General features: G+C 59.9%; 3 protein-coding genes across 4 annotated transcripts in view; 2 read left to right on the top strand and 1 right to left on the bottom strand.

The window, feature by feature from the left end:
* GALNS (galactosamine (N-acetyl)-6-sulfatase) overlaps positions 1-10,582 on the top strand; it is a 28,267-nt gene extending 17,685 nt beyond the window's left edge. The window contains exons 11-14 of the mRNA XM_055305478.1: positions 699-801; positions 5,837-5,958; positions 7,730-7,847; positions 9,806-10,582. Of these exons, the coding sequence (XP_055161453.1) occupies positions 699-801; positions 5,837-5,958; positions 7,730-7,847; positions 9,806-9,892 (430 nt within the window). The 3' untranslated portion in view covers positions 9,893-10,582. The remainder of the gene's footprint in view (positions 1-698; positions 802-5,836; positions 5,959-7,729; positions 7,848-9,805) is intronic.
* A 442-nt stretch (positions 10,583-11,024) lies between these two features.
* On the top strand, positions 11,025-13,265 carry APRT (adenine phosphoribosyltransferase). 2 transcript variants are annotated; one of them, XM_055305477.1, is made up of 5 exons: positions 11,025-11,166; positions 11,286-11,392; positions 12,289-12,422; positions 12,600-12,678; positions 13,045-13,265. In XM_055305477.1, the coding sequence occupies exons 1-5, from the start codon at positions 11,087-11,089 to the stop codon at positions 13,047-13,049; spliced, it is 405 nt and encodes a 134-aa protein (XP_055161452.1). In that variant the 5' UTR covers positions 11,025-11,086; the 3' UTR covers positions 13,050-13,265. The 2 variants fall into 2 exon arrangements, with proteins under 2 accessions (XP_055161452.1, XP_055161451.1); XM_055305476.1 differs by having other exon boundaries at positions 12,911-13,265.
* A 528-nt stretch (positions 13,266-13,793) lies between these two features.
* CDT1 (chromatin licensing and DNA replication factor 1) lies at positions 13,794-18,340 on the bottom strand. Its single transcript, XM_055305475.1, has 10 exons — positions 18,048-18,340; positions 17,237-17,797; positions 16,994-17,148; positions 16,302-16,499; positions 16,086-16,231; positions 15,849-15,949; positions 15,297-15,485; positions 14,850-14,978; positions 14,577-14,778; positions 13,794-14,125 (listed from the first exon to the last, which is right to left on the bottom strand). The coding sequence occupies exons 1-10, from the start codon at positions 18,276-18,278 to the stop codon at positions 13,962-13,964; spliced, it is 2,076 nt and encodes a 691-aa protein (XP_055161450.1). The 5' UTR covers positions 18,279-18,340; the 3' UTR covers positions 13,794-13,961.
* Between the last annotated feature and the right edge of the window lie 3,040 nt (positions 18,341-21,380).

Raw genomic sequence — 21,380 nt, 5'->3', positions numbered from 1 at the left:
GTCCTCTGAGACCATTCACAGCACCTAGGGCCTCTGGGCACATCCAGGTCTTGGTCTCAAGGTAGAAACACCTCCCTCCTGCCTGCAGCATCCTTCTGCCTCGGGCTGTTGGAAGGAGGACAGACCTGTCTGCCCAAGTGACCGATGTCCAGACAGCTGGAGCCCAGCGCCATCCTGTGTCCATATTTGCTGGATTCTTCATGTTCCCACTGCTCCCCAGCTTGAGACAGCTGCTGTTTTGTTCAAACCAAATGAGTGTCATAGGCTGCTCTGAAGGATGTAAATTCTGAAATGTTGAGTTATGTAGCCAGGAAAGGCACCTGTTGCCCTGGGAGCTACACAGTTGCCTTGGCTGTAGGGCAGGGATGAGATGGCTTTGTTAGGTGTTTGTCGGCATTGCTTGTCTTTTCTGACTTGAAACCTGGCACAAGAGCTTGTTTCCTGGTGGGGAGGGGGTGTCAGAGATAGTGGTGTTCTTAGCAGGCTGTCTGCCCTGAGATGAGGCCAGGGCCGTTCTACAACTGCCACCAGCTTCGCCCCCAGGGGACCAACCATGGGGCTCACCCCTGGCAGCCTGGTGGACCCATTAACCTTTGCGCCAGTGTGAGCTCAGCATGGTCTTTTCTGTAAAATTTCAACATAACTGTGAGCCCACACGTTTCTTGTGTCACCGAACCCCATCCCTCCCTCCCCAATAGGCCGATATTCTATTACCGTGGAGATACACTGATGGCAGTCACCCTTGGCCAGTACAAGGCCCACTTCTGGACCTGGACCAATTCCTGGGAGGAGTTCAGACAGGTAAGGGGCTTGGGGCGCCGTGGACTGCACCCCCCACCATCCTGTCCAGAGCAGAGCAGCAGGTGGAGAGAACCAGAGGCCCCCGCTAAGGGCTGGTGGCCACAGGAGTCTCATACTCACCACCTTCCTCACTCACCCACCATAGGGAGAAGCTGGGAGTGACAGGGCATAGCTACAGGGATAGCTCCTTAGGACCCTGGACTCCCCCTACTGAGACATCCCGCAGGACAGGCTCTGACCCTACTCAGAGGCCTGGGGGACTCAGGTGAACCGATTTTCCTTCCTCTGGCCCCTCCTGTCCCAGTCCCACCTACTCTCACCTGGCCAGGTGCTCGCTGGTCCCACCAAACAGCAGGTGCAGCATCTTCCTCCCAGCATCTGTCCTGGAGGCTGCGTGTGGCTTTCTCTGCTGCCCTGTCCTGCCCCTCCTGGGCCTCAGCCCCTGCCTCTTACAGGGCCTTCAGGGTGACACCCCCACCCCTCTGAGCATCCAGATCTCAGTTCATTAGTTGGAAAGAAGAGCAGTTTAGGTTAGCAAAGCCACCTGAGTGCAAGGACGTGATGTACCAGTCGGCGTGCAGTTAGTTGCAGACTTAGAGGATCTGGTGCCCAAGCTGATGAGGCAAGTGGGCCTGGCTGTGGGCACACCCGTACCAATGCCCAGACCCGGTGCCTCATGTGGATGAGGGGCCACTGCCCCAGGCACGCAGTCAGAGCCCAGTGCCCAGGACGGTACACTTCCTCCCCGTGCCCAGCACATGTCCCCAACTGGCCGTCAGGAGCAAGAGCTGGCAGCAGTGAGCTTAGCTGGACTGTTGCTTCTCTTCTGCTTTCTGACACCTGGAGTGAACCCAGAGGAGTGTCCTGTGGGCCCCCAGACTCACTGTGGTAGCAGTACCCAAGCTCTCCCAGAACACAGTTAGCAAAAAGCATGGCTGAGCCCTGTCCTCTGGCTTTTTCTCTTAACCTTGGGCTCCCTGAATGTGGGCACCCATCCCCCCCTCTCCCTGCGTCCAGGGCTCCCACACCTGCTCTTCTTCCCCACCTTTGTTCAGGTATGTCAGCCAACCTGAGCACCTGGCAGCCCACCTCCTGTCAGACAGGGCTGCGTGCAGTTTGCCCTTCAGGTGCTCAGAGGTTGAGAAGTCATAGGAGGCCCTGAAAACCCAGACCCTGGCAGTACGGGGCTAGGGCAGCTGTATGGCCTCACTTCTCCCTCCCCACCGCCCCTCCCGTGACAACGCATGGCTCCCCGGGCCATCTCCAGTCCCATTGTTGGCTGCTCGAGGGTCCTAGTGGACAGGAGCAGCTGGGGTTCCAGAAGCCACTCAGGCCTCCCATGGCTCCCTGGTTCTCCAGGCTCTTGGGACTTCTTGGGGCCTGGTCCCATCAGCCCCGGCCCAAATGAGACCCGTCCCAGCTTCCCACCCAGGCTGAAACTGAGAAGAGCTGGGGGAGCCTCTTTCAGATAGGGTATCAGAAGAGTCTGGAAGGTTCTGCAGGTAGAACAGCTCCCTGTGTGACCTGTTCTGACTTGACTGTGTGCTAGGGCCAGGAAGGGTCGGGAGAGGACACTTCAGCACACCCCAGCCAGGCCACTCTGCAGCTAGTGAGTGCTCCCTCCTCTTGTCCAGAAGCCAGCAGATGCGCTCCCACCCCACAGGGCTGTCTGTGGCAGCTCCCGGGTTGGTCTGCTCTGCACTGCTGCTGAGGTCTTGGGAGATAAAGCACAGGGTTTTTGTCTCTCCCGTGTGTAGACATCAGGAGCATCTGTCCCTGGGAGGCAATGGCCCCGACACAAGATGGCCGAGTGGGCTCACACAGGGGCTGCCCACACCACTGTGCCCATGGCCCTTCCCCCTCCAGGGGTCAGGGTGGCTGAGGGAATGTGTTAGGGGGGCAGGGCCCAAGAAGTAAGGGCAACAGCATCCCCGTGGCCACCGACCACCCCCTCGAGCACTGAGCATCAGCAGGATTTAGGTCTACCTCTTCCCAGCCCTTCCAGAGGGCTCCCATGCTAGGGCCTGCTATGTTCAGAAGCTCCTGGGGCTGCCTGGCTAGGGCAGGCTCACCACCTGAAGGAGGGGCCTGGGGGTGTGTTTCAGCGGGGAATGGAGGTCTGTGATCCCTGGGGATCACCCACATGGACCCTATTAGCAGTGTACCAGCTGTACTCACATCCCTGGGGCCCACCTACATCCTAGGTCAGGCTTTCCCACCCCATCCCAAGGCCAGCTGAGCAGGGGAGGGATCACTGTCCCTACAGGTGTGTGACCTTGCCACCGCAGGGGCTGGCCGAGGCTATGGCAAGAGCCATGTGCAGTGTGGGGCACAGCAGGAGCCAGGTACAGGTGTGCATGTCCGGATCACGTCCCACACATGTTAACCTAAGAGCAGGGCTCCAAGGGTGAGGGCTGAGGAGGGTCAGGTGTGCCCTGCTCCCTGCTCCCAGTTCTGCAGCTCTGCACAGGGCCCCAGCTTTGAGGGAATGGGGCCACATGGGGCAGGTGCAGCCTCCCTCACGGGACAGAAGGGGAATCCTGTGCTAATTAGCAGGTCTTAATTAAATAGGGTTATTTGATTTGCATCCAAATGATGATTTGCATGCTCTCTCGAGACCTCGAGCTGCCAACGTTTTCATGCCAGGGATGGTGATCTCTCCCATTGTTGAATCCATACGTATGCTCCAGCACTTCTGCTCCCAGGAGGTCAGGGGTAACCCGCTGTGGAACCCACTTGTGCCTCCGTTATTCACTGCCCTCTGCATCTTCAATTCTCCGTATTTTTCCAGCCACTGACTTAGGAATCACAGCTCAGTGCAGATAAATGGAATGTCATGGGTTTCCAACCACCCTGCTTTCTTGAAAGGCAGAATGTTGACGGCTCTGCTGACCAGCTGCTTGTGACACACACAGAGAGGGTCAGAGCAGGCTGCCCGTTGACTACACTGGTGCCTACAGAAAGCCTTCCAGGTGCTCATGGTGGAGAAATGAGTGGCACAAGCATGTCACCCAGCTCACAGTTTTGGGGTTCATGGGCACAGGTCACGGCCACCTCTCCAGACCTGTCCTGTGTTGGCTGAAGCCTGGAGCCCAACTGCCCAGGGTCCTGGGGTTACCAGTGCAGCAGGATCCCCTGGGGATCCTATCCTATCCGCCAGGTAGCCGGCGTTTCTGGGGGGGGGGGGCATCCCAGCACCAGGACCACTCACACACCCTGACTTCCCTTTTCATTTTTTTTTAAGATTTTTTATTGGAGTTCAGTTTTCTGTCATATAGCATAACACCCAGTGCTCATCTCACCAAGTGCCCCCCTCAGTTCCAATCACTCAGTCACCCCAACCCCCCACCCACTTCCTCTTCCACTACCCCTTGTTCATTTCCCAGAGTTAGGTGTCTCTCATGTTTTGTCACCCTCACCGATATTTTCACTCATTTTCTCTCCTTTCCCTTTATTCCCTTTCACTAATTTTTAATTCCCCAAATGAATGAGACCATATAATGTTTGTCCTTCTCCCATTGACTTATTTCACTCAACATAATACCCTCTAGGTCCCTCCACGTCGAAGCAAATAGTGGGTATTTGTCACTTCTATTGGCTGAGTAATACTCCATTACATAGGTAGAACACATCTTCTTTATCCATTCATCTGTCGATGGACACCGAGGCTCCTTCCACAGTGTGGCTATTGTGGACATTGCTGCTAGAAACATCGGGGTGCAGGTGTCCCAGCGTTTCACTGCGTCTGTATCTTTGGGGTAAATCCCCAGCAGTGCAATTGCTGGGTCGCACGGCAGCTCTATTCTGAACTCTTTGAGGACCCTCCACACAGTTTTCCAGAGTGGCTGCACCAGTTCCCATTCCCACCAACAGTGCAGGAGGGTTCCACTTTCTCCACATCGTCTCCAACATTTGTTGTTTCCTGTCTTAATGTTCACCATTCTCACTGGTGTGAGGTGGTATCTCATTGTGCTTTTGAGTTGTGTTTCCCTGATGGCCAGTGATGCGGAGCATTGTCTCATGTGCTTGTTGGCCATGTCTATGTCTTCCTCTGTGACATTTCTGTTCATGTCTTTTGCCCATTTCATGATTGGATTGTTGGTTTCTTTGCTGTAGAGTTGAATAAGTTCTTTAGAGATCTTGGACACTGGCCCTTTATCTGATGGGTCATTTACAAATATCTTCTCCCATTCTGTGGGTTGTCTTTTAGTTTTGTTGAGTGTTTCTTTTGCTGTGCAGAAGCTTCTCATCTTGATGAAGTCCCAGTGATTCATTTTTGCTTTTGTTTCTCTGGCCTTCATGGATGTATCTTGCAAGAAGTTGCTGTGGTGGTGGAAGGGGAGGAGGGCGGGGGGAGGGGGTGAGTGGGTGACTTCCCTTTTCAGATGCAGCTCAGAAGCTGCTCCCACCAGGAACCCTGAGGGCAGGGGTGGCCTGGGGAGGAAGGGGGTAGTGGGAGCACTGGCCACACATCTGTCTCAGTCCTAGCCTGTTCCCCGGCACTTGGGCCTCCCATTTCTTCCTGGCCTCCGAGGAGGCTGCAGGAGGCTGACCAGGTGGGGCAGCTTTGCCCTAGAAGTTAATTAAGGTCAAGCTGCCAATATGGGCTAAAATAGTTTATTTATTTTAAGTAATAATCTTTTTTTAAGATTTTTTTTTTGGTAACCAATCTCTACACCCAAGGTGGGGCTCAAACTCACAACCCTGAGCTCAAGAGTTACATGCCCCACCAACAGAGCCCGCCGGGCGCTCCTAACATATTTTAAAGAGATTCACCTCTCCCCACCCAAAAAAGGGGGGCCAGCGTGGTACAAGAATACAGGCCTGATGGCTCTGCAGCTCTGAGCCCGAGGCATTGGAAAGACACCGTCCTCCATCATGCTTGGCCCTCGCATGCTCACTCAAGCATCCTGGGATGCAGCACACAGCCATGAGATGGACTGGCCTGCCTTGCAGAGCTCATGGCCACTGCTTCCTAGGCTCCCAGGGTGTGGGCACACATGGCACTCACTCCCCTCCCGGCCTCTTGTTTCAGGGCATTGATTTCTGCCCTGGGCAGAACGTCTCAGGAGTCACCACCCACACGCAGGAGGAGCACACGAAGCTGCCCCTAATCTTCCACCTGGGACGAGACCCTGGGGAGAGGTTCCCCCTCAGGTGAGCCAGGGCGCCAGGAAGACCCTGGCTAGGCCCCATTAACTGTAGGCACACACTAGGGGGTTGGTATTCCCAGAGAGTCACATGCATGCCTTGAGCTTTGGAGACCTGTAAAAACACCAAGCAAAGCATGGGTCCTCCTGCCCCAACAGGTCTGCAGTGCCTGTCCTCTGGTGTCCGCCTCTGCCCTGGCCTGCCATCCATGTCTCCCACTCCACTGGTCTCTGTGACCCAGTCACCTGACCCCCACCCCACGCTGCCTTCGGGGGTAGCTGCTGTGGGGGCTTGAGAGTCGGGGGTGTGGGGTGGATGAGAACCACTGTATGTGGCAGGAAGCCCCAGCCTGGAAAGACCCACCCTGGGACTTCACCCTCCCGGTCTGGCCACCCAGAGTACTCAAGACACATCCTGGGACCTTTGTCCAGCTTAGATGCCCAGGACTGTGGGAAGGAAACAGATGTCCCCCACACCTGCATCCACTAACTCATCCATGGTCTTACTGGCAAGAGGGACTTTGTGGGGGTAATTAAGATGAAGGTGAAGATGAGGTCGTCCTGGAGTAGGGTGGCCCCAAATTCAATGAGAGTATCCACAGGAGGCAGAAGACAGGCCACAGACACAGGGGAGAGGCCACAGGAAAACAGAGGCAGAAGTGGAGCCTCTGAGAGGGGGGTCGTTTCTGCCTGGGTCTCAGACTCTGGCCTGCAGAACTGGGAGGGAAGAGATTCTGCTTGTCTAAGCCCCAGTCTGTGGCCATTTGTTATGGAGGCTCCAGGACACTCACGGCGGGATGCTGGGAGCCCCTCGTGGTCTGGAACCCAGAGGCAGGTACAAGTGTGGTCAGGAATCAGGCTGAGCCGGGAGGAGGTTGGGAGGAAGCAGTCCAAGCCCTCCACCTGCCCCTGGAAGCAGCTTCATAGCCAAGACCCAGCAGGACCACAGGAGCAGGTGGCAGGGCCATTTCTGGAGGTGCCATGTGCTGTCCCTCTGCCTACCAACTGCCTAACTGGCCCCAGGATCACCCACAGCTTACACATGGCAGCCCTGGTGCCCGTGCTCCAGACAAGGAGACCCAGACCTAGGGTGGGACACAGTTCTGGGAAGAAGACCCAGCTCAGGAGGGTTCCCAGCTCAGGAGGGTTCCCACATGCACTTGCACCACGGCCCTGAGACTGCTGAATGCAGCTTGTGCCCTGTTCTTCCCAGTGCCTTTGGCTGCAGAATCGGGGGAAGACTCCACACAGGCCTCCACACAGGCCTCCACACAGGCCTCGAGACAGGCTTTGAAAAGCTTGCAGGTGGTGTGTGCTATGAGCACAGCCTACAGGACACGGTGGAGGGTCTGCTGAGCGGGGCAGAGCTGGGAGGGGCACCGTTACAGGCCCAGAGACCAGGGTGAGCAAGACAGGACCAGCTGCTCCTGCTACACAAATCTGGGCCAGAAGGCCCGAGAAATTGGCAAGGCCCCAGGAGCCTGTAGAGATATGGGTCTGTTCCAGGGTGCCCTGACCCTGGCGGTGCTCCCGGCGGTGCCGGCCAAGGCTCAGAGCCTGAACGGCGAGGCAGGAGTCCTGGCCACTGTGCCTGCAGCCCCGTGCGTGGGGAGTGTTCCCAGCTGCACACCTGCCCCTGGGCAGGACCCCCACTGTGCATAGAGTGGTGAGGGGCTGCTGGCTGGCATCTCCATCAGGGAGGGGTCCCTCATCCCCCAGGCCCCTTCCCAACCTGCCTGGGCCTCCCTACCTCAGTGACCTAACACTCTTGCTTCTAGCTTTGCCAGCACTGAGTACCTGGATGTCCTTCAAAGGGTCACCCCCGTTGTCCAGCAACACCAGAAGACCCTGGTCCCTGGACAGCCCCAACTCAATGTGTGTGACCGGGCAGTCATGGTAAGTGGTTGACATGCCACGGGCTGCCGATGTGGGGAGGGTGTCCCCAGGGCTACATGAAGTCTGCACACCCCAGATCATCACCCATATTTTCAACATGGAGCAGTCTAGGGTTGCAGCAGGTTCTGGCAGCTGAGGCAATCCCTGGGCAGTGGGGCAGGAGTCCAGCAAACAGCACACTTTCAGAAGCTGCTGGGGCTACAGGCTAGAGCCCCACTTCCCTCCTGCTGCCCTGGAGCAGACCTGGCGTGGGGGTGGGGGAGGGGCTTGACTCCTCTGCGGGTGCTGGATAAGCCACACCCATGTGGGGTGTGCACACGTTTGATGGCCTGAAGGTCTCATCAGGGACACATGCACCCCAGAACCCACCGAGCACTCTCAGGATGGTTTAGCCTGGCTTCCCAGCCTAACAGCCCCTCCCCCGAGCACCCCATTCCCCAGACCTGCCCTGTAATTTTGAGAATAGCTAAGCACCTTTGAAGCTGCTTTGTGGAGTCCAGCCTGCTGGTGGGGGGTGGGGGGTGGGGAGTCAAAGTGTAGCGTGGGGTGGAGGGGGTGTGCCAGGAAAATAGAGTCAGGCATTGGAAGCATTTTCCTGATGCTAAGCATGATTAAAGGGTGGGCAAAGCTACCTCATTAGCCAGGGCCACCACACCTTGGAGCCTCGTGTCCTGAAGCTCCGTATGGAAGACATTGGGGGCAGAAGCCAGCAGGGGTTGTCTGGGTGCTGAACTCACAGCAGTGGCACAGGAAGGACCCTGGTTCAGGACCTCAGGTGCCTTGATCCCTGGAGCCTGAGAGCACTCCGCCCCTGGCCCAGGGAGGAGCCCCTGATGCCCACTCCAAGCCCTGCTTTTAATCTTCCTGTGAAAGCAAGCTGTCCCCAACCCCAAGTTCCTCCTAGGTCAGCAAATGCACTGCAGGCCCAGGTTGGGTCTCTAGGTGGCCACGTCCTTTCCCGCCCTCCCTTGGGCACCGTGGGGACTGCCACAGCTGACTGACCCCTGGACCCGGAAGGAGTGTAGGACACCCCCCTCTCCATCCTGCAAGCAGCCTGGAGCAGTGTGGACTGGCCTCCACACTTCAGAGTGAGCACTGCCACTGGAGCGCTGTGTGATTTACATGGGTGTGAACGTGGTGGGCGCACGTGTGTGCAAAGCCCTTTGTCCTCACCATACCTGGAGGAAGGAAAGGTCCTGCCCTCTGCCCTCTACCCTCCTCGCACATGAACCCCTGCCAGCCCAGCCAGGATGAGGATTTGGTATGGTGTACTCTGGTCTCTGACAAGATCAGCCCTGCAGTCAGTCACAGCCCTTGAGCCCCAGCCAGCTGTCCTGCACACCAGACACCGGGCTCTCCCTGCCCCCTCAGATGGGTAGACGGGCCTCAGAATCTGTATTGTGCACACACCCTGTCATTTTGCTCTGCCTCAAAGGTTGAGAACAGTTACCTTATCCAAAATTTGCCCTGCCCCCATGACTGGCCCCACCCTGCAGGAGCCACCAGTGCCATGTGATGCCATTCACAGTAGGAGAGACCTTCACCCGGGACTCTCCCTGCCTTTGATACCCTGATGCAGTAACAGCCTCTGGCCCCCTCTCAGGGGAGTGCCCCCAGGGTGATTCTGAGTCTCCCTGCCAAGGCACAGTGATGTGCATGAATCTGTCTCTGGTGCCAGGAGAAACAGGGCTATATAGAGTAAGTGTGCAGCCAAGGGGCTGTACCCCATAGAGCCACTGCAGAAGCCAGCCAGCTCTCCCCAGCTGACAACCAAAGAGCTTTCTATGGAGGATCTTGAGCAGGTTGTGAGCAACCTCCTGGATCAGCCTGTCTTGAAAAGCCTGGCCGCAGCTCCTCTCCTGGGCCCTGAGGCCAAGGAGGACAGGGACAGGGCGGGAGTCTGCAAAGCCCAGAAGTGTTAAAATAACTTCATGTTCTCTCTTAATTGTCATTGCCAGAACTGGGCGCCCCCAGGCTGTGAAAAGTTAGGGAAGTGCCTGACGCCCCCGGAGTCCACCCCCAAGAAGTGCTCCTGGCCCCACTAGCAGTGGCTGATACTCAGGCCAGGCCTGGGCTCTGCCCCTGGGCCCCCCAGATCCTGCAGGGAGAAGGACTCTGGCCCAGGGCTCCCATGCTGGAAGAGCCCCAGCTGCCCTCTGCTCTGCCCATGCCAAATGGACCTCATCTGCACCCCAGCGGGACCTGCACGGCTACTGGTGCCCAAGACCTGGCCCGGAGCTTCGGAACCCTCTTGCTGGCCTGCCGACCTCTTCTGTGCTGGGTTCCATCCCAGGACCTAGAGGGCCCGCTGTCCCCAGGCGGCCCTGCCAAATCCTGCATTGGCCTCTTGGCCCTATGCAGAGGCCCCCTGCACCCCACGATGGTGGGTTGTGACTGGGGAGGGGATCTTGGCCACAGCCAAGGAAGGCCTCCCCGGCCCCGGGGGAACGGAGGGCACCTTGGATTTCCCACTTTCCTAAGGATCCGGACCCCAGGACCCCGGGGGTAAGCGGTGCCTCAGCTGCCCTGCCAACCCTCTGCCCCTGGGCTCCAGCGGGTGTGGACGCGGGTGTTTCCTGCCGACCCTCCGCGCCCCCACTCCGTACGGGGCGGGGGGTGGGGATCTTCGTGTCTCCGCACTGATGCCGATGCCACAGCTGCGTCCTTGTAATACTGGGGAGATGACGAAGGAGGAAGTAGAATAAAGCATTCGAATAAAGTAACGAGAATTTTAAGTGGTTTCTTTTTCTTTTAAGAGCTGCATTTCGCGGAAGTTGGCGTCGGGAGAGTGCGCCGGGGTGCGATCGCGGGTCGCGCCCCGAGGCCCCGAGGAGGCGGGGCGTGGCGGCGGCCCTAGCACCCCCTCCTCCCCGACGGTCCCTCGGGGCCCCGCCCGGCCCGCCTAGACCACCCTCGGCGGGGACGCTCTTGCTCAGGGTACAGAAAAACCCTCGCGTCTCCACCACCCCGGCACCCGAGATTCGGTGAAATACGGTAACCCCGCAAGCGGCGGGCCCCGCCCCGCCCCGCGGCCCGGCCCCGCCCCGCCCCGCGGCCCGGCCCCGCCCCGCCCCGCCCCCCGCGCAGGCGCAGAGCAGCCCGCCCGCGCCGCCCCGCCCCCCGCGCAGGCGCAGAGCAGCCCGCCCCGCCCCGCCCCGCCCCGCCCCGCCCCGCCCCGCCCCGGCGTGCTCCCGGCGCAGATTGCGGCCAGCGGTTCGCCGACGCGCTCTGGCTTCGCGATGGCGGACCCCGAGCTGCAGCTGGTGGCGCGGCGCATCCGCAGCTTCCCGGACTTCCCCGTCCCGGGGGTGCTGTTCAGGTGCGGCTGGGCCAGCCACGTGGGCCGCGCGGACGGATGGGCGGGGCGGGGCGGGGGCGTGAGCGGGGCCCGGGCCCGACCCCTGGGCTCACACGGCCTAACCTAACCTCGCCTGCCAGGGACATCTCGCCGCTCCTGAAGGACCCCGACTCCTTCCGCGCCTCCATCCACCTGCTGGCTAGCCACCTGAGGAAGACCCACGGCGGCAAGATCGACTACATCGTGGGCAAGTGGGCGGGCGCCTGAATCCCGGGGTCCCCCCTCCCGGCGACCTGGCCGCCCCCTGCCGCAGCGTGCCCCGGGCATACCCCCCTAGTCCCGCCCGCCCCCTGCCGCCGCAGGGGTGTCCCTCTCCCCTGAACAGAGCGCACACTGGAGGGGCGCCCAGCGTTTGCTTGGGGCCAGCTCTCAGGGGACAGGCTGGGCACTGCATCAGTGTTTAGCTGGTGACCTCCCCTCCAGCCTTGGTGGCACAGCCCAGGCCCAGGTCACCCCCTTCCCCCACCCCAAGTCCCAGGTCCTCAGCCCTGGACACGTGGAGACCGGGCTGACTCTCCCAGGGTGTGTCTGGCCAAGAGTCCACTAGGCCAAGAATAGTGGTGTTCCCCTTCTGCAGTGTAGACTGAGCTGTGGATCCTCCCCCAACATGGGGCTTCAGGGAGCACCCCCCGCAGGTCTTGGCCTTGCATGAGCCCCATCCCCTGGCCCTCCCAGGTGGGGGCCCTGCACTTTTGCTTTCGGGCAGATGCAGCTTTGAAGGATGCTTAAGGGGCATCTGGGTCTGTTCTATAGTTACTTGTTCCCCAGATACCTGAGGCAGCACTATGGGGAGAAGACAGATAACCCAGCAGCCGCACAGCTCCTTGCACCCCCACACAGGATACACCTCCTCTGTGGCCCCAGCTCCCAATCTCCTGCCCACCAGCACCCAGCAGTCCCTGCACTTGGTACTGGGTCAGTGTCCTCAAGAGGATAGAGGTCACTGCCTTTCTGGCTGGAGCCAACAAACCTAGGAGCCTGCTGTCTTTGCAAAGGCTTCCTGTCCTTCCCTAGTATGGGCCCATGGGGCTCTTCATGCTGCTGGGCCACACTGCCCCTTGACACCCCAGCTCTTGCCAACAGGCCTGGACTCCCGAGGCTTCCTGTTTGGCCCCTCCCTGGCCCAGGAACTCGGCTTAGGCTGTGTGCTCATCCGAAAGCAAGGGAAGCTGCCTGGCCCCACCGTGTCTGCCTCATACACACTGGAATACGGCAAGGTGAGTGGGCTGGGAATGGCCGTGGTTGTTGCTCGATTTGTGTCTGGGAGACCAGGCTGGCTCACACAGCCGAAGAACCAGGGCTCAGACTGGCCTCCTGTCTGTCCCCTCTGAGGCTCTGAACACCAGAGGCATTCCCGGAGATGTGCAGACCATGTTTCTGCTTCCCGTCCACAGGCTCAGCTGGAAATCCAGAGAGATGCCCTGGAGCCAGGGGAGAAGGTGGTTGTTGTGGATGATCTGTTGGCCACTGGAGGTGAGGGTCTCCCCCTAGCAAAAAGGACCTGGCACTACGGCTGCTAGGGGTAGAAGAATGTGCCCCGCCACGGGAGTGGGAGAAGTGGACTGGGGCCCAGCACTCTACAGTTTACCAGGGAGCACCAAGACCCTGCATGGGCAGTTGGGAGCCTCGTTACCTACCCACAGCCTCCCCTGGCTGGATGGCCCCAGCTAGGCAGGGCCTCATTCTTGCCCCCTGCTGACCCTAGGAACCATGCGTGCAGCCTGTGAGCTGCTGGGCCAACTGCAGGCCAAGGTACTGGAGTGCGTGAGCCTGGTGGAGCTGACATCACTGAAGGGCAGGGAGAAGCTGGACCCTGTCCCCTTTTTCTCTCTCCTGCAGTATGAGTGATGGGCCCCAGCCTGGCAGATGGGAGTTCCAACTTGGTGGCTGGCTGCTGGGGGGCACCGGCCATCTGCCTGCACTTTTGTAACGGTTTTGTACAGTTGCCTTGTTCCAGTGCCTGGGCCACCTTCAGGGCCCTTCTGGCAGTTCTGGAAGTGCCCAGGCCCCTGCAGCTCCACGTACAAACACAGAGAGGATGAATAAACTATTTTGCTACACTGGTTGCTCTTCCTCCAGGTGCCGGGGAGGAGTGGGATCTGGGCCTGGGGGCAAGGACGTGCAGGAATCCTACCTGGCAGGTTGGGCGGGCCTGTCTGTGGTACTGTCCTCAGCCAGCTGTCTTATGTCCTTAGAAGGAGCAGAGACTGGGTACTGCCCAAACTGCTTTCTGGTTGCTGCTCTCACAAGTCCCACCCACCAGGGTGGCTCAGAAGCACCTTTTCTTAGGGTTCTAGACACTGGAAGTGTTGGTCAGTTTTGACAGGTCTAGTTCCTTCCAGAGGCTCCAGGAACACCATGTCCTTGGCTTCCAGAGCCTTCCCTCCATCCTCAGAGCCAGTGGCCTACCACCCTGGTCTCGCAGCCTGCCTGCCTCTTACAAGGATCTAGGGGGGCACCAAGCCCACTGGATCACCCTGGATTCCTATGTGGACATCTAGGGGGTGTCAACTACCTGGCCCAGTGACCACAAGGCCACCTCTCCCATACCCCACTTTTCTACACCCCCAACAGCCAAGACAAAGTCGCCAACAGAAACCAGTTTAATGACGATACGCTGCTCTGGGGTAGACCATCCACACCGGCCAGAAAGCCTGGTGGGGAGTGCAAAAGGGAGGAAAGTGCATAGAGTTCCTAATGGGAGTAAAATGGACACAGCGGGTGGGCCAGGAGCCTGAGGCCAGTGTCCGCAAGGCTCACAGTGCTGCCTCTGCAAGAGCAAGTCTAGCCAGCCTCATGATGACACCTGCCAGGTCAGCAGCCTTGTCCAGCTTGATGTAGGTGTCTGTGCGGATGTGGTGGAGGCTGAGCCAGTCGGGTAGCAGCTCAGAGAGGAGCCGTATGTGCTTCTCCATCTCTCCTGCAGACAGGGGATATGTGAGGCTGGGGTGTGTACATAGCTAAGTGGTGCTAACCCCAGGGGACGGGTACCCAGCCCTGTCCGCAGGCCTTCCCGATGCCCACCGTTTGCTCTAGCCCCCACCACGCTGGTCTGTATGAGTAGATGGGGAAGGGGACCCAGAACAGCCTCGCTGAAATGCTGAGCCCCCCCAATGAGCCCCAGGCCAGCCCCCATCCCCAAGGGGGAGCCACCCCTGGCTTGGAGGGAATTGAAGTCCCGTGGGGCTGCAGCGGGGACTGGCTGGGTCATAAGGGTAGAGGCTGGAGATGACCCCAAGAGCACTGTGCCCACCCAGTCCACAACACAGATGCTCCAAACACATCAGGGGGCAGGTGGCAAATCCACAGTGCCCACCCTCACCCAGGACTCAGGGATGCTGAGAGGGCCCAGCCCCAACCCCTGCACACACCGGGGTTCATGGCTGCAGGGTAGCTGCCCACCATCCTGCTGCAGGCCACCTCCATGGTGAGCGCAGGCTTACGCTCGGACACAAAGATGCTGCGCAGCAAGCGGGCCAGCTCGGGCAGCCGCTGCAGCCGTTGCAGTCGCTGCTCCTGCTCTGGGTGTCGGGTCATCTGCGCCAGCTGCTTCTGTGCCTCCTTGCAGCGGATCTGCAGGAGCCCGGGAACAGTCAGTGGAAAGCCACCCCCATGGCCCTCCTTCCAGGACCCCAAACACTCACCCTCTCTAGCAGGTCCTGGGACACCCCCTTCAGGGTCGCAGGTGGGGTGGCCGGCAGGGCAGGGCTGGGGGCCCCAGGGCTGCTAGGCTTGGTCGTACGCAGAGCCAGGTCACTCAGGGCCTTTTCCATCTGGGGCAGGGCAAAGAAGAGAAATGAGGAGAAGCCTTCTCCCATCCGCGTAGACACAGGTCTGTGAGGAGAAGCCTTCTCCCATCCACATGGACACTGGTCTATGAAGAGAAGCCTTCCCCCATCCCTGTGGACACTGGTCTGTCCAGCCCAAGCTCGCCCTGTGTATCAGGGCAAATAATCGCTGCCCCAGGGCAAAGCTAGCCAGCAGGGAGGGCACATCCCACCCCCACGAAGTGCGTGGCCAAGGATGGGACTGGTCGGTGCCCACGTGGAGGCTGGGCTGCCCTGCCCCTATGATCCCTGACACAGTCTCACCCTGGGTGACATGAGGCTGCGGGCACGAGCCAACACCTCTTGTGCGGTGGCCACCTTCTCCGTGGCAGGTGGCCGGGGCAGCTCAGCTGGCTCGATGTCAGGTACTTCGTCCACATTGAAGCGTGGGTGCCAGCGTGTCAGCCGCTCCTCAGGCACCACCATGGGAGGGTTCAGGGAGGCCAGGAAGGCCTGTGTGAAAAGGGGGCAGGGGGTACTGGGTGACCCTGGGCACATTCACTGGGGCCCTGTCCCTGCCGGATGACTTCAGGTAACTTCCTGCCCCTCTCTGCTCTGGGTGCTCCGCAGGGCCAACGGCACCCACTGAACCCATCACAAACCTCCTGGAGCCTGAGGCTGCCCTGCCAAGCTCCTCACCCTTACCCAGCTGGGCACCCACCCTATAGGAGGCAGCAGAGGAGGAGTTCAGCCTCTCGAGAAGGCCTGTGTCCTGCAAGTTAAGACTAAGAGCTGACGGGAAGGGCTGGGGCACTGGAGGAGGGTACAGAGCCCAGGGCCAGCTGGGCACACTTCCTACGAGAGCCGCCCACTCACCCTGTGATGCTCCCGTACGCGCTCCACCAGATTCTGGCTGAAGACCTGCCGGCGCTGCAGGAGGTGTGAGGCCGTGAGCTGGGGAGCTGCACTGCCAGCCTCTGTGGGAAGGGTTCAGGCCTGAGCCTCCAGGCCAGGTCAACCCAGTCGCCCAGCCCCTAGACCACATGTCTCCTCCACAGTCACTGGCAGAGAAACAGGCTCAGAGCTGCGTGGACCTGGCCACAGCACACTCACCCTGGTCCAGCACTGGCTCGATGGTAAGCTGGTAATCAGATCTCTTAATGCCATCCTTGAAGGTGGGGACGTTGCGCTCCTGGCGGAAGCGATAACAAGCAGGGTACACAGTTCTGATCTGGCCCACGTTGCGCTCCTCAAAGCGCCTATAGGAAAGGTGCTGGGGTCAGAGCCCACCGGGCAGGGCGAGGCCCCCACCCCCTGAGGGCCACTCACTTGCGCATCATGTCCTGGACACCCTGCTTGACTTTGGCAAAGGTCACGGTCTCAGAGCGGTTGTAGAGCATGCCCACGATGGTGTCCATGCTGCGGAACATCTCTGCCAGCACCTGGTACTTGTACGGCAGCACGAGGCCTGGAGGCCCCGGCTGCGCCAGGGCATGGAAGCGCTGGTAGGCAGGTGCCTTCTCTCCACTGCCAGGGAGGGAGCCAGGCCTCAAGAGAAGCACCAGACCCACACCCCTCCCACGCCAACGGCAGGCAGGCAGGGTGGCCAGGGAGACCCCAGAGCCAGGGCTTGCTTGGAAGCCTCTCCCATGCCACACCACAGAGCAGTTCCCAAAGCCCCCCGCATGCCCCATCTACCAGTCAAGAGTGTGACTGAGATGGAGGCAGAACCTGTAGCTTCAAACCTGGCTCTGCCAGGTCTTATCTGCTCACCTAGAAAGTCCCGGGCCCCCCCAACCCTGGCTTCCTTATCTCCAAGAGGCACATGATGACCACAGGGAGGACAGCCTGTGGCCAGAACTGGCACCATCTCACAGAAGCCAGGGCGCAGAGCTAGCAAGGGGCAGGGCGGGGATCCGAAGGACTGTCGGTGGACTCCGTGGAAGGGGCAGTCCTGTCCTGCCTGTGCTCCCACTAGCCTAGCCTTCCCTCCGCAGCCCAACCACCCCCCCAGGACTCACCACGCCCCTGCTGGGTGCCCCTGGTCCTTGGGTACGCTGGATTCCCCAGCATCCTTCCTCTGGGCACCTGCTCTCAGCTTCTGGGCCCGAGCCCCAAGCTCCCGTGCCCGCTGTAGACACGACTTGAGCTCAGAAAGAGTGACTTTTGAGGAGGCCTGTGGACACAAGATGCCATCAGCTGGCCAGTCACACCCACACCACTCTACCCTACCTCCCCCGCCCTGGGTCCAGCCTCAGCCTCACCCTGCTCTCCTGGGCAGCCAGGCGATGCAGCCGACCTGCTGAGAGAGGGACCTGCTCTGGGGAGCCAGGGACAGCCAGGGCAGCTGGGGCAGCAGGGACATCTGAGGCGTCAGGGACAGCCGGGGCAGCCAGGGCAGCCGGGTCAGATGGAGAGGCAGGGTCAACAGAGCCACCCGGGGTGTCAGGGACAGCCGGGGCAGCCAGGGCAGCCCGGTCAGATGGAGAGCCAGGGTCAGCAGAGCCACCCGGGGTGTCAGGGACAGCCGGCGGGGACAGGGCAGCCGGGTCAGATGGAGAGCCAGCGTCAGCAGAGCCACCCGGGGTGTCAGGGACAGCCGGGTGGGACAGGGCAGCCGGGTCAGATGGAGAGCCAGGGTCAGCAGAGCCACCCGGGGTGTCAGGGACAGCCGGCGGGGACAGGGCAGCCGGGTCAGATGGAGAGCCAGGGTCAGCAGAGTCCGGGACGTCAGGGACAGCCGGGGCGGCCAGAGCAGCCGGGTCAGAAGGGTCAGAGGAGTCCTCCGGGGCGTCAGGGACAGCCGGCGCAGCCGGACGGGAGACCTGGTGGGCAGGACCCCAGGGGTGAACGAGGGCTCCTACTTCCCCAGCAGCCAGAAGGCGCGCTGCCGGCGCCCACGCGGGTCTGCTGCAGTCCAGCGCGAGGCCCTGACCGCTCGTCGCCCACCCTGGCCGGCAGGCCGGACGTCTAGCCGCCCCTCCGCCCGCACCTTGGCGCTCGGTTCTCAGGGCGGCCCCAGCAAGCCGGCGCCCTGCTGTCTGCGGAGACCCCCCGCCTCAGTTTCCCCCTCACCGCGTCCGCCGGCAGCCGCAGCCTCCGGCGCGCGGGGGGCGCGGGGCGGTCGCGCGCAGGCTCGGCGGGCGGGCGGGGGCGCTTGCGGCTGCTGCCCGGGGTGCGGACCCGGGCGCGGAGCGCGGGCTCGGTGGGGCTCGGGGTGCGCCAAGCCGCCTTGGTGCGCGGCCGGGAGGCATGGGGCCCGGGGCGGCGGCGCGCGAAGAAGTCGGTGAGGCGGGGCTGTGCCATGGCGCTTGCAGGGACTGGAACCGCGACCCGGAGGGACGGAAGTCTTGCCGCGCTCCGCGCCGATTTTCCCGCCGCGCCTGGCCCCGCCCCCCGCGGGCGGAACCATCGGGACGGGGGGCTGGGGGGGCAGGAGATGGACGCGCCCGGGCGCATGCGCACTGACGCTCGCGCATGCGCCGCCGCGCGGCCCTCTCTACCGTAGTCGCGGCTCGCGGGCTAGTTCCGCCCCCGCCGGACGCGGGTACCTCGCGGTCGGGGCCGCGCGGGTCCTCTCGGTAGGTAGAGGTGACCGCAGCAGCGGTTGGCGATGGAGGAAGCGGGCAGCTGAGCCCTTGCTTCGGAAACGTGCAAGATCGTGGCCCTGTGCTGGCAGCACAGATTGTAGGCACAGCCTCTTGAGACCCGCGGGAACGAAGCTCTGGCTCGCAGCTGCTCGTCAGGGGAGGCAGCTGTCCTCCCTCCCGTGCTTTGTTTCACGGTTAGAATGGAAACACCTGGGCTTGGAGAGTTAGAGCCGCTGGCTCTAACCACAAGTGATTTCGGGATCTGCACCCAGCCCCTGCCCTCTGTAGACAAGCTGATGAGCGGGAGGCCTCCCCAGAGCCTCCAGAGTGCTAGCACGTTCCCACCTGCCCACCCAGCCGCCTGGAACCGGAGTGCAGGCTAGGCTCATGCCGCCCCAGGAGAGCTGTGTGAAGTGATGGGAGGCAGAGCCCACTTCGGAGAAGACTCCCTGCCTGCCTGGCCGCCACATGGCTGTGTGCTCTGAGTGTGCCCTCCCGGCCACACACACGAAGGGGACACCTGGGAGGGAGATAGTCACGCAGTGCTGTGTCCTGGCCAGCTCCCCGGGGCGCTATCCTGGCGACAGAAGCAGGCCGTAGGAGGCCCTGAGGTTAGCTGAACCGTGGAAGGACCCTTCACAGAGATCTTGTAGGATCTGAACGTGAATCTAAAATGTATGTCTCAGGAGCGCCTGGGCAGCTTGGGGGTGAAGCATCTACCTTCAGCCTCAGGTCATGATCTCAGGGTCCTGGGATCCAGCCCCACGTTGGGTTCCCCGGTCTCCCCCTGCCCCTCCCCCCTGCTTATCTGCGCTCTCTCTCTCTCTCTCTCTCTCTCTAGTCAAATAAATAAAATCTTAAATGTGCCTGTCCCGTATGGAATGAGGCAAAGTCTGGGGACTTAACAGTACTGCCTTCATTCACTCGCCACAACCAGCCAATGGGAGAGGGCATGCCTTACCACAGGAACCTGGGGAAAACTCCAGGGCTCTGGCCAGTGTCCACACCATTGCACGGTGTCTGGCCATGCCACTGTTGGTTTTAATGTCACTCCTGGTGAGTAGGCCTTTTTGGGGTGACTTAAGCCTTGTGGGCAGCTCCTTCCTAGAAGATTGCCTACCCACCTACAATGGTTCATCAGCCACCTCTGCAAGGTGTTACCCCCACCTTCCAGTCACAGCTGATTGGATGGGAGATACACAGCTGAACCAATCAGATCCTCTCCTGGGACACAAGAATGGAGTTGGAATCACCCTTCTGTCACCTGTGGTTGTGGGAAGTGAGACGGAGTAGGACAGCCACCTTCTACCATGGATGTGGACACAGAGATAGTGAGCAAGGAACCCTGTGACCCCAGGACAGTCAGCCAGACACAGCAGCTGACTCAGATAGTTTTTAGTGGTCTCTCATTTGTTCTCACAGGAGACCCCCAGCCTGTCATGGTGGCCCAGGTGTATATGAAGTAGTCGCTAGCCACGCACACACACACCCCCATCTGCATCTTTGGCTTAAAGTGCCTCTCAGAGTTTCTATTCCAACCCGAGGAGGTTGGATATAGTATTATCATAATAATATAGTATTATTATACTATTATAAAAGTATAGAGCCTAGAATAAGGGAAGTGAAAGCCCTTCTCTGCTCTGTTCTGCCCCAGCTCCACCAGAAGTGTCATGTTAGGGGATGTGAAGAGGATGGAGCCTGGCTACAATGCCTTCCGGAGAGCGAGAGACCAAATAACAAAGGAGCTAGAACCTTTGTGGATATTCACCCTGGAGAAGCCAGGAGATTGGGGACTGTGCTTTCATTCATGTGGTCACCCAGTATTTACTGAGTGTTCACAGGGAACCTGGCTGTCAAGGCCTAGTGCAGGCAGGGCCACTGAGGGTCTGCTCTGGACCAGGTTGAGCACAAAACAGATGAGGCCCCTGCTCTCAAGGAGGTCACATTTTACTGGAGAGAGACAAATTAGTTTTATTAAAAAATAGTTTCAGATAAAGGATATGAGATGGAGTGACTGGGGGAGCCACTTCAGATCTGAGGGTTCAGGGAGGCCTCGTGGAGAAGATGACACTGAATGGCAAGAAGGAGCGGCCACGGGAATATCTGAGAGAGAACCGAGTAGAGAATACAATCCAGACCACCACCAGCATCATTGTCATTTTAACCACACTCTCAAAAAATGACTAGAGTTGCAGTCAGTTCTGAGTCTGAGTTACAGCCATGTCACTAGAAGCCATCCCACCCCCTGGTCTGCTACCGTAGCACATGCCCCACAGGAATGATGGCATCTTAACCACTCTGTCCTAATCCCATTTGCACTAACAACTACCACCCAAGAGTGTGCAGCCCCTGATCATTTTCAAAGCCGCTTCACAAAACAATAATAGATGGACTCTACTCAGGTGTGCTGCGTGCTGGCCCAGTTCCCCGTAACTGGAATGCCTTCTCTCTCTCACCCTCAGAGAAAACCTACAAGCCATGCTCCATTTGGGGATGAAGAAGCCAAGACTTGCAGGGCATAAAGCTGGTGCACCGGGGTGCCAGTTCTGCAAGCCCACCTCTGCCTCTGTCGGCCTCTCCTCCCCAAGAGACCTGACCAGAGCTGGAGAGTTATGGTGGGATTCAGGTTTTAGGTGATTTCCTGGGTTCCCCAGAGAGCCTGTCACCTGGAGCTTTTCACGGTCTTGGCTTATAATGTGATGTGCACAGCGAAATCCAGAGGCAGCTTGACCTTCAGTGAAGGCACTTGGGTCTCAGCAAGGATCAGTCTGCAGTGTGCTCACTGTCCAACAGACAAGATGGGACAAATGGGAGGGTG

This window comes from Nyctereutes procyonoides, unplaced genomic scaffold (genome assembly GCF_905146905.1).
Source record: "Nyctereutes procyonoides isolate TBG_1078 unplaced genomic scaffold, NYPRO_anot_genome, whole genome shotgun sequence".
NCBI lineage: Eukaryota > Metazoa > Chordata > Mammalia > Carnivora > Canidae > Nyctereutes > Nyctereutes procyonoides.
Note: the sequence above shows the minus strand (reverse complement) of the source record. Positions and strands in the feature narration are given on the sequence as shown.

Bases quoted from the DNA above. Each gene is read 5' to 3' on its own strand.
- APRT (XM_055305476.1), top strand. From the start codon at position 11,087: ATGGCGGACCCCGAGCTGCAGCTGGTGGCGCGGCGCATCCGCAGCTTC. The intron at 11,167-11,285 runs GTGCGGCTGGGC...CTCGCCTGCCAG, and splicing joins GTCCCGGGGGTGCTGTTCAG to GGACATCTCGCCGCTCCTGA. The intron at 12,423-12,599 runs GTGAGTGGGCTG...TCCCGTCCACAG, and splicing joins ACACACTGGAATACGGCAAG to GCTCAGCTGGAAATCCAGAG.
- CDT1 (XM_055305475.1), bottom strand. From the start codon at position 18,278: ATGGCACAGCCCCGCCTCACCGACTTCTTCGCGCGCCGCCGCCCCGGG. The intron at 15,950-16,085 runs GTGAGTGTGCTG...CCCTTCCCACAG, and splicing joins CGAGCCAGTGCTGGACCAGG to AGGCTGGCAGTGCAGCTCCC. The intron at 14,979-15,296 runs GTGAGACTGTGT...GCCCTGCCCCAG, and splicing joins GCAGCCTCATGTCACCCAGG to ATGGAAAAGGCCCTGAGTGA.